This window comes from Psammomys obesus, unplaced genomic scaffold (assembly GCF_907164565.1).
Source record: "Psammomys obesus unplaced genomic scaffold, mPsaObe1.curated_primary_1811, whole genome shotgun sequence".
NCBI classification, from domain to species: domain Eukaryota; kingdom Metazoa; phylum Chordata; class Mammalia; order Rodentia; family Muridae; genus Psammomys; species Psammomys obesus.
The window spans coordinates 15,807,311-15,821,981 of record NW_026596064.1 but is presented as its reverse complement, the minus strand read 5'-3'; the positions used below and the strand labels follow the sequence as shown (position 1 = coordinate 15,821,981).

At 37.2% G+C, this 14,671-nt stretch overlaps 1 protein-coding gene across 1 annotated transcript in view; it reads left to right on the top strand.

Annotated features, from left to right (window-relative positions):
- Stxbp5l (syntaxin binding protein 5L) overlaps positions 1 to 14,671 on the top strand; it is a 278,666-nt gene that overhangs the window by 114,503 nt on the left and 149,492 nt on the right. The window contains exon 7 of the mRNA XM_055625237.1: positions 342 to 405. Coding sequence (XP_055481212.1) covers positions 342 to 405 — 64 coding nt within the window. The remainder of the gene's footprint in view (positions 1 to 341; positions 406 to 14,671) is intronic.

Below are 14,671 nucleotides of genomic sequence, written 5' to 3'. Positions count from 1 at the left end.
CCCTCCCTCATCTCCCCTTGGTTCCACCCTCCCTCCCTCTTTCCCTTTATGTCCCTCCCCTAGTTTACTGATAGAGAGGTCCTCCTCCCCTACTATCTGACCCTAGCATATAGGTCTCATCAAGATTATCTGGAGCCTCTTTCTCTGTGGCCTAATAAGGCCACCATGCCAGGGGAAGATGATCAAACAGGCAGCCAAGTTCATGCCAGAGACTGCCAGGCTCCCCTTACTAGGGAACCCCCTTGGAGACTGAGCTGTCCATGGGCTACATCTGGGCGGGGGGGGGGTTTACCATTTTCTACTGTCTAGTTTTAAGTTATTGCTCTGAATTGATTTAACAGATCCACGAAGACTCACCCAGGCCCAGTTGTACATTTAAGTGATAGCCCAAGAGATGAAGGAAAAGTAAGTGTGCTATCTCTTGCTTTTGTTTACCACAGTTTCAGAAAATAGGTATTTGAAAATGTTTCTGGAGCTTTAACGTCTTAATTAGTATGTAAAATTCAGTGGCATTTAAAAGTAAATCTTACTGAAATTATGAATGAACAAGTAAACAAATAAATGAACTGCTCTTGCTACTAATGCTCTAAGTTTTTATTTTACCTAGAAGTAAATTTGATACTTAAATCATTGTTGTTGAGAAGGTAACAGAGTAGCTTTTATTTCTAAATATTATATGATTTAATTTAATAGTATGACTTAATCTTGTATCTGTTATTTGGTTTTGGTATTAATAAAGTTATGGCCAATATCCAGTAATAAAAATTAGATAATTTTGATTTTTTTAAATAAATCCACCTAATATAGAGAGTATTTGTCAATTTTGTCATGGCAAAAAAAAATGCCCAAGAGATTAGTGAAGCAAACCTGTATGTGTGTCTGCCGTAATTTCTAGGGATGGTAAGAGAATTAGGGCTCTCTTACTCACTGAATCAATCCCTTGGTGACTTTATAATATAACATTATTGGGGGTTGGGAAAAGGTACTAATGGAGTCTATTTGGAAGAGTAGGTTAAGAGGGGTGTGATGTTGGATCTGTTTCTCCTCTGGCCTTTTCCTATATGCTGTTTCTTTGTTTTGTGGCTTTCCATGACACAAAACAAACTCAAACTCAAATACTAATGAGTTTGAGCCTCAAACTCAAGACTAATAAGGACTAGACTGTTTGAAACTGAAAACCGTGATAAATCATTTGTTCCTTTGATCTCTTAGATATTTTGGTCACAGCTGTGCAGATGTAGCTAATACATTATCAGAGTATAAAAACAATCTTTATTATTTTATAATTTGCCATTGATAATGGCACAGTTTATAGTTTGAGATAGAACATGTTGTCTTTATGGATGTCTTGTCAAGTATATAATTCCTACTAGGCACTATACAAAAATTAGTAAATTATTTACTATAGGTTTAATTTAGTTTTTTTTTAAAGTAAATTCTTACTTTTAAAAGCTAGGAACTGAGGTAGTCCAACAAAAATCCAACATGGAAGGCAATTTTTACTGCTGAAACAATGTTAGGTACCTCTAAATCAATCCATAAATAGACCATAATGTCAACCAGATGTTGTCAGAGTTTATTTTTTTATTGATAAAAACACACGAGACCTCAACACTCCACAAAGAACTATGGGCAGCTAAGGAATGCTAAGAGTGGGAGAAAGTCTTCTCTAAGCAATGGCGAATCAACTGGCTCTTCAAGACCTAGTGGTCAGCCCTAAAACATACACACAAGAACACATTGTCTATAACATATAAACTGTATGCAACTGTTAAGGAATATATACATATATACAAATACATACATGCATGTAACAGCAGTTAATGGAAAATAAGGTCATTAATTAAAAATATAGCAGAGGGGTTATGTGGGAAGGTTTAGAGTGAGAAAGGGAAATAGAAAATGATGTAATTATATTATAAGCTCAAAAATATTTAAAAATTGTTCTAGATACTTAAAAAGCAAATGGGACAAACTTTTTCTGAAATAAGTAAAGTTATATATTTCATGTGCAGGTATAGTCTATTGGGGTGTGAAGGAAACATGCTCATTGGCAGTTTGGAAAATATGGTTGTACCATTTTCCCATCAGACAGGAAAATGTTAATAATAATAATACTAGATAGTGGCTATGCTAGAAAATACTAGAAAAGGCTGTGCAGCTATGAAGATGTAATTAATGCATTATCAGATTATAAAAAATTCCTGATAATTTCATAATTTAGATTAGAAATGTAGATATGTATCTGGATATGTATATGTCTATACAGGCACAGGAAACGGTATTATAATAATTTAGGAGACATGATTTAAATAATTTGACCTAGATAATCCTTTCATATATCCATAATATTTACATGACTAAGCAATAATATTTATAATAATCAAGCGTTAAATAAATGAATGTTGGTATGCACATAGTGGAACATTTACTAAGGAACATTTTACAAAGAAAATTCTAGAGCAGTGAGGTATAAAACTATGCGACGATGCATCTGTATTAGTTCATGTATACTACATGCCCAAGAACAAGAGCCTGAGCAGATAGGTACAAAGCTGGGGCGGGCAGTGGACGTGGTACCGGGGAAAATGGTAAAATGTATGTGTGTGTGTGTGTGTGTGTGTGTGTGTGTGTGTGTGCACTCATGCGTGTTATCAAAGTTTTTCTGGAAGAATGCAGTCTGTGATCCATGTGTTTTGATAATTAAAAAGGATTATAAAATACATGAATATTGATGCCAGAACACCAAGGCCAACGTGCTGCTCTACAGCGTGTTAGTCTATCGCCCACGGTGAATCCCGCCTTCTTGTAAGACCAGGTTTTTGTTCTCACTATATTCAATTTTGTTAATCTTTTCATCTTGCCTTTGGTTTAGTAAATCTTTCCTTTCTTGAGAAAAACCACAATCCTAGTTTTTCCATCAAGTTTAAGTACTTATGCTTTGTAATTTTAAGTTTAACTTCTGCATAAATTATTTTACGTTGTTTTGTCATAGGGATATGCTTTTGCTTTGTGTATTTAAATATTCCACTCATTGGGTCAAATTTCTCACTGATATGCAAGTTCCATTTTTGAAAATGATTTATTTGCTTTTCTTTTATGTTTTTAAATAACTACAATTTTAAAATAAAAATTGTAATCTTTTTGTTAGATTATCTCTGTATACTATTTTAGATTTAATGCTGTTCTGATCATTTTTTTTACACTTACATTTTTTGTGTGTGTGTGTGTGTATGTATGGAGGTCAGAGGACAGCTTATGGAGTTGGTCTTCTCTTATGTAAGTTCTAGGGTTCAAACTCAGGTTATCAAATTTGGCTGCAGGTGCTTTTCCTGCTGATTCCATATTGCTGTCCCTGACTTAATTTTTGTTAAGTCAGTTTGATAATAAGCTGATTATTGTTAGTATATAAAAATACTGTGTTTTAAAAATTGCAGCATCATTTAATGTTTTTAGTATCTGCCCTTAGATTTCTCTGTACAAATTATAAAAGTATAACAAATGCTTTTGTTTTCTTCCTTTTCAACATAGATAGTTATGTATCTTGTTTTGTTGGCCAGGACCTAGCACATTATTTTTTTGTGTGTGGTTGGATTTTTTCTTTATTATTTATTACAATTTATTCACTTTGTATCCCTGCTGTAGCTGCCTCCCTCATCTTCTCCTTGCCCCACCCTCCTTTTTCCCCCCCACCCAATGTCGCTCCCCTAATCTACTGATAGGGGAGGTCCTCCTTTCCTGCTATCTGACCCTCTCCTATCAGGTCTTATCAGGGCTGTCTGGATTCTCTTTCTCTGTGGCCTGGGTGGAGGTGATCAAAGAGTAGGCAACTGAGTTCATGTCAAAGACTGCCCCTGCTCTTCTTACTAGGGACCCCCAATGGAGAATGGGCTGCCGATGGGCTACATCTCAGCAGGGGTCTAAGTCCTCTTCATGAATGGTCCTTGTTTGATTCATCAGTCTCTGCAGGACCTCCTGAGCTCAGATTCTTGGCTATGTTGGTCTCCTTTGTGGAGCTCTTGACTCCTCCAGGTCTTTGGAGAGAAACTTAAATCAATCCCACTAAAATCAAGGACAAGGCAAGGCTGCCCACTCTCTTCTTATCTCTTCAACATAGTACTTGAAATCCTAACTAGAGCAATAAGACAACTAAAAGAGGTCAAGGGGATACAAATCAGAAAGGAAGAAGCCAAAGTATCACTATTTTCAGATGATGTGATTAGCACATTATTTTTTAAAATTTATTTATTTATTCATTTTACATCCCAATCGTAGTCTAGCACATTATTGAATAAAAGCAAGTTATTTCTGGGTTTAGAGATTTATCTAATAAGTTGAGGCCCTAGATTCTGTCCCTACCCTCACCCTCCTACCAATAAGAACAAAAATATTCCATGTATTTCTAGTACTGAGAGTTTTAAATTATAAGTGGTGTTGAAGTTTGTTCAATAGGTTTCTGCATGTATCGGGCTAAGCATTCTTTACTTTTTAATTTGTTGAAATATGTTGATAGATCCTCTTATTTAAACATTTCTTTTGCTTTTATGAGATAAATTCAATGTAGAAAGAGAGACTCCTTGGAGGCTTGATGTGATGTAAGAACACTAACCAAGTACTGACGTCAGGTTCCTATGGAAGCAAGATAGTGTCATATAGTCAACAACAGAACATCTTTCCTCCAAGACACTATTTCTAAGAAATTTGAACATCAGTCTGTCAAATGGAGAAGGGTACTGTTCTTAAACTTCTATATGGTAAATCATAATGAGCCCATCTTTTTGGATTCTGTCAGTGTTGTCTCCCAAACACTTCCGTGCTTGCTTCACTTCAGGTTTGGCAGGTTCATAAACTTCTTACAGTACTACCCTCCTGAAGCTCACCAGCTACACCCGGCACACCTGGCTTTTCTCACGAATTCTGGATTCACAAGGTATTATACAATATAAAGTAAACCTTCTGCCCTATCTAAAAATGTCTACATGGGTCAGATGACATGGCTGTCTAGTGAAGATATGCTAACTTCCAATGGAAGGACTTTAGCCAATGTCAGACAAGAGATAGGGAAAGAACTATTTCCCTCCCTCTAGCTCGGTTGTTCTGAGTCATGAATTAGAGACGAGGACACAAGTCTATACTGATGAAACACCTGCCAGAGAGTTATTGATGTGTCTCTTCTGACTCTCCCCACGAAGTAACGGTTAGCATAATTCTGAGTCATTTTACTTCTACTTCACTTCACTTCACTTTCCCTTTAGTACCGCAAGCCAGAGAGTCGATTTTTCATGAAATATTCTCATAAGAACCTCGCCTCAGGCTTATTTCTACAGAACTCTGGTTCAGACAACAGTAAATCATAGTACCTGCAGCCTATTTCTTACCTTAAGAACAAAGCTAAGCATTAGTGCCTAGATGAAATAACCTTCGTTTCCTACAATAATTGCTATCTGGTCCTTTATATAAAAGTTTGCTGAGGCCTTGTCTAGATTGTTGGCACCTGGATGGGATTCTCATAGTTAGATCGTCTTCTATAAAAAAACCAAAGAATTTGTTGAAGATATCAAGTGGAGTCACATCAAATCCTGGCATACAAGAAAATCATAATTATTTGCACATTTTTGTCTGATTAACTAGTGTGAAGACTCCTGAAAAGGCTGGAAAGTAGGAGACCAAATACTTGGATATGAGTTAATGACAGTTATAATGATGTTATCTATAATAGATTTTTGGATGGCTTTGTATTAGTTTTCTGGTACTGATATAAGCTATCATATTAGAGTGGCTTAAAATAACAAAAATTTATTTTGTTACAGTTCTGTGTGCCAGAAAGCCAACAGGAGCCTCACTGAACTGAACTCCTTTAGGCGACTCTAGAAAAGATGTGATTTCTTGCTTTTTCACAAGCTTCACAAGTTCTTTGTAGTTCTCTCTGATTTTTAGAGCTAATAATGAACTATATCCCCAGCTTTGTCCATGACAGCAATCTCTGTCTGATCACACCTGAGGAAAATTCTCCTCTCTTAAGGACGCATTGTGTTAGTTTAGGCCCATCTGGAAGACTTCATGCACCTCTTCCATTTCAACATCTAACCTTACTTACACAATAAAGAGCTTTTTTTTTTTTTTTTTTTTTGTCAAGTGAAGGACTTTCTTATGGGTCTGAGTATCAGACCCAGTTTCTTGTGCATGCTAAGCACATGCCTTGTCAGTACTAAGCACTACAGTAGCATTTGCTCTTTATTCTGGCTACATCATCCCAGATGTTGATGACTGATTTACCTCATCTCAAGGGCATTTCAAGGTATTTTTAGAGGAACTCTTACTGCTTTCCTCTTTAGAAAAACTATGCCAAAATTGGGCTCAAGAACTGTTTATGAGGAAACCAATTGTTATCATGCTCATCGGCCAGTGTCGTTATTAGAAAGAACATTACCCCAGCTTCTTATACATTTTTGTCTTAGTGCTACCATAACAAATGACCACAGACTCTTTGACTTAAAACAATAAATTTATTTTGTTTTTCATATTTCTAGAAGCCAGAAATCTGACTCAGTGTACTGGCTGGGCCAGGTTCCCTCTAAAAGCCCTAGGGGATAGTTTTCTTTATTTCTTTTTTTTTCTTTTTATTATTAGTTTCATTTTATTAACTCTGTATCCCAACTGTATCCTGCTCCCTCATTCCCTCCCAATCCCACCATTCCTCCCTCATCTCCTCCCTGTTCCTTTCCAAGTCTACTGATAGGGGAGGACCTCTTCCCCTTTCATCTGACCCTGTTTTATCAGGTATCTTCAGGACTGGCTGAAAAGTCCTCCTCTGTGGCCTAGCAGGACTGCTCCTCCCCCAGGAGGGGGGGAAGGTTAAAGAGCCTGCCATTGGGTTCATCTCAGAAATAGTCCCTGTTCCCCTTACTAGGGAACCCACTTGGATACTGAGCTACCACGGGCTACCTCAGAGCAGAGGTTCTAGATTATATCTATACATTGTCCTTTGTTGGATAAACAGTTTCATATAAGACCCCTGTGCCCAGATATATTTGGTCCTTGTGGAGCTCCTATCCTTTCCACATCGTACTAACTCCCCCTTCTTTCATATGATTCCCTGCACCCTTCCAAAGGTTTGGTTATGAGTCTTAGTATCTGCTTTGATAAATTGCTAGGTAGAGTCTTTCAGAGGCCCTCTGTGGTAGGCTCCTGTCCTGTTATTTGTTTTCTCCCATGTCCAATGCCCATCCCATTTGTCTTTCTAAGTGAGGATTGATCATCTTACCCCGGGTCTTCTTTCTTGTTTATCTTCTTTAGGTGTATAGATTTCCTTATGTTTATCATATCTTATAGGTCTATATAAGTGAGTATATACCATATGTGTCTTTCTCCTTCTGGGATACCTTACTCAGAATGATCTTTTCTGGATCCCACCATTTGTGTGCAAATTTCATGATTTCCACGTTTTTGAATGCTGAGTAGTATTCCATGGTATAAGAATACCACAATTTCTGTATCCATTCCTCCGTTGATGGACATCTGGGTTGTTTCCAGGTTCTGACTATTACAAATAAAGCTGCTACAAACATGATTGAGCAAATGTCTTTGTTGTGTACTTGAGCAACTTTTGGATATATGCCTAGGAATGGTATAGCTGGGTCTTGAGGAAGCACTATTCCTAATTGTCTGAGAAAGCACCAGATTGATTTCCAAAGTGGCTGTACCAGTTTACATTCCCATCTGCAATGGAAGAGGGTTCCCCTTTCTCCACAACCTCTCCAGCATGTGTTGTTATTTGAGTTGCCTCTTATAGCTTAGCTATTCTTTGACTGGAGGAAATACAACTCCAGCGTCTGCATTTACCTTCTTATGACTGTCTTTTCTGTCTCTCTGTGTCCTCTCCTTTTCTTACAAGGTTACCAGTCATTGTATTTGGTCCATCCTAAGTACAGATAATTTCATCTCAAGATTTTTAACTAATAAATCCATTTTAAAGACTTTATTTCAAAAAAAATCGGAATACATATCAAATTTTTTAATCAATATGTTTTTTAAAAATCATCCTTTGAACTATCACACCCAGGATAGGGAAATTTAGACAGATCAACCTGAGAAATCTGTAACTCTGTACCAGCCTCCATCTCCCTGAACCCATTTGGCCAGCAGAATATCACTTTCAAGTTACTTAGAGAAAACAGGTTTTCTTTGTTAGGAGGCTGATATTTGTATTCAAAAGGATACCTGGAGTCATTAACACAGGTATCAAACCAGAATAAGACCTCAGCTGTCACTGCAATCAATCATTGATGCTTAACTCTTACTCTATGAGGAAACAGAATATACATAAGTCAAATATTTACAAAAGAAACTGAAGACCCTGATGTTGTCAGGCAACAAAAAATGTCTTTATAAATGATTTCTAAGGGTTTGAACTTGGTGGCTATATAGTAGTCAGTTCATTTACATAGAGTATAGCTTGGAATATAATTTGGTGAGGACACATACCATAGTAGATTGCAGGGATAGTACTTTGAAGCCTTGACTCAACAGAGACATATGGTAACTAGAGATTCCAACTCTACTGTCTGGTATAGTATTAAGGAAGGGATCAGAAAAAAACAGGAATTGAGAGTATTAAAATGAATATATTATTTGTTCAACTAAGCCCCCTCCTCATTGCTCCCCAGGTGGCTTCTAAGGATACTGTTTCTCCTAAGGAAGGATTACTCTGGAAAAGCATGTTACATATTAATAAAGCTAGGTAGTCGATATCTTTTTAGGCCTTTGTTGACAGTAGGAAATGATAGCAAAGAGCCAGTCTCCATAATATCAATGAAGATTAAATATCTAGATTGGTAGAGGCCAGGTGGCAATATTTAACCATCTGGCAGCATGGGCATAAATTACTATGACAAGCAGCTAAGCTAGAGCGGCATGCACGATGCTTCTAAGAACAAAATTAGGTGGGCAGGGATTTGATTGAGATGTTGTTTGAGTTGCATAATCAGAAAAAAGGCAGAGAGTAGTTTTCTCTTAATATTTTCACCAACGTGGAAAAAAATGACATCTCATCAACCTTCCAAATGTGAGTCAATTCTCACATCCTGAATATAATGATGAAAAGGAGAGCCTGTTGCCCTTGAAGAAAGATTCTGAAATGCTCTGTAAATACATACAGAATACAAATATAAATAGGAACATTACTGATCATTTTTACGAGAAAATTTTTTTCAGGACAATTATGTGAAAGGTCAGAGCAGGCATTAGTATTAGCAAATCCAAAACCAATGTTGTGGTCCTCCAGTAAGCGGTAAATCATATGAACTAAGCAACCAGATGGTAAATGATCATCTATTACAAAACTTGATCCAAGAGGGTTTTTACAGAATCTACACAATGAAATTCAGAAAAGGATATAACCTTCTCCAACAGCACTGTATCATTATATCATTCAAGTCTAAGTATTCTAATTTCTGCAGCAACTTCAGAGACACAGGATTGCCTGTGATAATAATCTTGGCAGGTGGAGATAGTTATCAGGACCTTGAGTTCTCCCTTCCTGCTATACCTCTAATTACAATGTCAGGAAACCAAAGACAGCATTAATCCAAATCACTGAGCATAGCTATCCAAATTACACTTAAAAAAGAAAATGGTCTATTTTATGCAGATGGGCGGTGTACTTTGAACTGAGTCTTGTGCTAACAGTTCATGTATCATCTGGTTACCATACCATATTTGTCCTTTGGGGGCCAGTTTCCTTGATCAGGATATTTTTTTTCTAACCCCATCCATTTAACTTATGGATTTCATAAATAATGGCTAAGTAATATTCCATTGTGTATCCGTACCACATTTTCTCTATCCATTGATTCATTGAAGAACATCTAGGTGTTTCCAATTTCTGTCTATAAAGAATAGAATAACGGTGAAACATGACTGTTCAAAGTATCTCTATAGCAGAGTGAAGAGTTCTTTGTGTATATGCCCCGTATAGATACCAACACGATATAGCTGTATGTTGAGGTGGATCTATCCCCAGCTTCCTGAGGAACTGTCACACTGTCTTCCACAGTGTCTGTACAAGTTTGCACTCCCACTAAGAGTAAATGAGTGCTCACTTTATTCCATATATTCACCATTTGTTGTATTGATCTTGGCAATTCTGACCGACTGGTGTAAAAATATAAATTTTTAAAGAAGGTCCTTATGATTCTTGGAATTTCCTCGGTGTCTATTTTAATATTTCTTCTTTGATTCTATTTGTTTGGATCCTCTCCATCTTTACCTTTTGGATAATTTGGATTAAGTTTTGTTAATCTCGTTTACCTTTTCAAAGAACCAATCCTTAATTTACTTGACTCTTTATTTTTGTTTGTATTTTATTAATTTCCATCTACTTTTTTAGGTGCTGTTTGATCTTGTTTTTCTAAGTCTTTTATGTGGATCATTATGCTATTAATATGAGCTCTCTCCACATTTTTTATGTAGGTACTTAGTAATACATAAACTTTCCTTGTAGGACTGACTGCCTTCATTGTGACCTATAGATTTTAATATGTTCTGTTTTTATTTTCATTAAATTTTAAAAATTTAGTTTTTATTTATGCTATGATCTAACATTCATTCAGTACTATATTGTTTAGTTTCCATGTTTGTCTGCTTTCTGTAGTTTTTATTGCTCTTGATATCCTTTGTTAGACTTTTCTTGAAGGAGTTTGAAATGTTTTTCCCATCTGTTCTCATTAGTTTTGTTTTGAAGGCTATTTTATAAGATATTACAGTAGTTACATCTGCTTGTTTCTTAGTTCCATTTATTTGGAATATCTTTTTCCATCCTGTACCTTATGGTGGTTTTGATCAGATCATTAATGGTGATCTGACAACACCATTAAATGTTTCTTTTTTATTTTTAATTTTTTTATTAATTACAGTTTATTCACTTTGTATCCAAGCTGTAGCCCCCTCTCTCATTCCCTCCCAAACCTACCTTCTCTCACTCATCTCCTCCCATGCCCCTCTCTAAGTCCACTGATTGGGAAGGTCCTCCTCCCCTTCTATCTGATCCAAGCCTATCAGGTCTCATGAGGACTAGCTGCATTGTCTTCCTTTGTGGCCTGGTAAGGCTGCTCCCCCCTCAAGTGGAGGTGATAAAAAAACAGGCCAATCAGTTCATGTCAGAGACAGTCCTGTTCCCCTTACTAGGAAATCCACTTGGACACTGACTTGCCATGGACTACATCTGTGCAAGGGTTCTAGGTTATCTCCATGAATGGTCCTTGGTTGGAGTATCAGTCTCAGAAAAGACCCCTGTGCCCACATTTTTTTGCTTCTGTTGCTCTCCTTGTGGAGCTCCTGTCCCCTCCAGGTCTTTCTATCTCCCCCTTCTTTCATAAGATTCCCTGCACTCTGCCTGAAGTTTGGCTATGAGTCTCAGCATCTGCTTTGATACCCTATTGGGTAGAGTCTTTCAGAGGCCCTCTGTGGTAGACTCCTGTCCTGTTCCCTGTTTTCTCCTTCTTCAGATGTCCATCCCATTTACCTTTCTGAGTGAGGACTGATCACTGAAAAAGTAAAATCGGAAAAGTTTCAAACACAAAATATCCAAGAGATCAAGGATGCCATGAAATGATAAAATCTAAGAATAATAGGAATAGATGAAAAAGAATGTTCCAGGCTCCAAGGTCCAGAAAATATTTTCAAGAAAATGGGAGAAGAAAATTTTCCCAACTTAAAGAAAGAGATGTCCATCAGCATACAAGAGGCCTACAGAACACCAAATAGACTAGACCAGAAAAGATACTCCTCATGTCATGTCATAGTCAAAACATTAAACCTACAGAACAAAGGAAATATATTAAAAGCAGTAAGGGCATTTTAGTCAGTGCCCTCCCTCTTGGTTAGTTTCTTTAGATGTACAGATTTTAATAGGTTTATCCTTGACATCAGAAGAAGAAGAAAACAGGAAACAAGTTAGGAACCTGCCACAGAGGGCCTCTGAAAGGCTCTGTTCTGCAGACTATCAAAGGAGATACTGAGACTTATGGCCAACTGTTGGGCAGAGTGCATGGAATCTTATGAAAGAAGAGGGAAATAGTAAGATCTGGAGAGGACAGGAGCTCCACAAGGAGAGCAACAGAACCAAAAAATTTGAACACAGGGGTCTTTCCAGAGACTCATACTCCAACCCAGTACCATGTATGGAGATAACCTAGAACCCCTGCACAGATGTAGCCCATGGCAGTTCAGTGTCCAAGTGGGTTCCAGAGTAATGGGAAGAGGGACTGCCTCTGACATAAACTGATTGGCCTGTTCTTTGATCACCTCCCCCTGAGGGGGGAAGGGAGCAGCCTTAGCAGGCCACAGAAGATGACAATGCTGTCATTCCTGATGAGATCTGATAGACAAAGATCAGAAGGAAGGAGAGGGGGACTTCCCCTATCAGTGGACTTGGGGAGGGGCATGCATGAAGAAGGGGAGGGAAGGTAGAATTAGGAGGGGAGGAAGGAGGGTTTTATGGGGGAATACAAAATGAATAAAGTGTAATTAATAAGAAAATAAAAATTAAAAAAGCAGTAAGCGAAAAAGGCCAAGTAACATATAAAGGTACACCCATCAGAATCACACCAGACTTCTCAACAGAAACTGTAAAAGCCAGAAGGGCCTGGGCAGATGTTATGCAGACTTTAAGGGACCACAGACGCCAACCCAGACTACTATACCCAGCAAAGCTTTCAATCAACATAGATGGAGAAAACAAAATATTCCATGACAAAACTAAACTTAAACAATACACAGCAACCTAGCCCTACAGAAGATACTAGAAGGAAAACTCTAACCCAATGAAAACAACTACACCCAAGAAAACACAAGATACAGATAAATTCAGAACAAAAAATTAAAAGAAAAGAAGCATAGAAACACAGTAACACCACCAACTCCACAGTGAAGTGTTTCGTGGAGGAAGTAAAAGGGTTGATCCTATTTGCTTTTATTTTTAAAAATTAATTAATTTATTCACTTTACATCCTGATTGTAGCCCCCTTCCTCCTCTCTTCCTAGTCCCACCCTCCTTCTCTCTTCCCACTCACTACCTTTCCCTATTCCTCAGAAAGGGGGAACCCTCCCTCTACCAAGCTACACCAGCAGATCAAGTCACGTCAAGATTGTGTATCCTTTTCCCCTGCGACCTGGTGAGGCTGCCCTGCCAGGAAGTGTTGATCTATTTTCTAATCCAATCTATAATTCTTTGTTTTTATTTAGGGATTGAGATCTTTAATATTAGGAGTTATTGTTGAACAATATTATTAATTTCTGTTATTTTGTTTTTTGTGGTGGTGTTTTCTTAGGCCTTTTTGGTTCTAGAATTTTCTTCATTGAACAGTAAGGTATTATTTGATTGGTCTGTCTTTATATTGACCTGCAACTTTTAGTTTTGTTTTGTTTCTGTACATTTAATGTTGTGATTATTATGTTATGTGGGTAGTTTCTTCTCTAGTTCTATGTATTTGGTGTTCTGCATATCTAGAGAAACATCTCTTCAGATTTAGGAAATCTTTTATGATTTTGTTGAAAATATTTTCTATGCCTTTGATTTGGGTTTCTTCTTTTTTACCCTTGAATCATAACTTTGGTACTTCCACAGGGCCTCCGAGTTCCTCCATGGTCCTTTCCTGAATTTTTTAGATTTAACATTGTCTTTGACTGATTGACTTACTTCTTCTACCCTTTCTTCAAGACCTGATATTTTCTTGTTGATTTCAGGTCCAGTCTGTTGTTGAAGCTTTCCTTTTAGCTTTTTGTTCAACTTCCTGAATTTTTCATATTGAGTTTTACTTCGGTTTGACTTTTTTCTCCTTAGAGATTATATATCTTAACTTTATTTTCCTATTTTAGATTGTTAATGCAGTGGGACCTAAGCATCTTGAGTTAAGTCAATGGTGTGGTTATCTGGTCTTGTTTTGTTGAATGGATTAAGTCAATGGTGTGAGTATCTGGTCTTGTCTTTGTTGAGTGGATGTTTAGATTTTTTTTCCCTTTGTTGTGACCCAGCTTCTCAGGTTACAGGTGAGCTAAATTGTGTTTGCCTTACAACCTTGAGGCCACTCTGTGTTGATCTGAAAGTGGAGTGTAAGAAGTTGTCTCAGTTAAGCTAGGGAGTAGTACAGAGAGTGGGTGGGGTAGCAGTCAGGCAGACTGACTCTAACTAAGGTCCCTATATAGAGTTCCAGTCAGCCTCCATGTAATCCCTGAGCAATGTAGGGGGTAGTGTTGCTGATGGAAGGCAGCAGGCAGCAGGCAGCAGGCTGATTGGTCCTGGGAGTTCTTACCTGACTTCCATGTAAGGACTTCGCTGGTCCCCAGAACAACATAGTGGGTTAGGTGATCAAGCAATGTGTGATATTTTGTTCCTTACTTTCAAACTTTAAAAAATACTTTATGTGTTTGTGCTTTACTTATTTAAAAATACTGTTCCTAAAATATTTTTGTTACTGACTTTGATTTTACTTCATTGTAGTGCCTATAATTTTGATTGTTTGAAATTTAATATTTAATATCTTAATGCGTACTAAGGTTCTCCCCAGTGTTTTCTAGACAAGGTATTTTTTTTTCTTTTGATAATTACTTATAAAAATTTGAAAGAATTTTAAAAATCTTTTAAAAATTTTAAATATATCTGTGGTTGAAATTG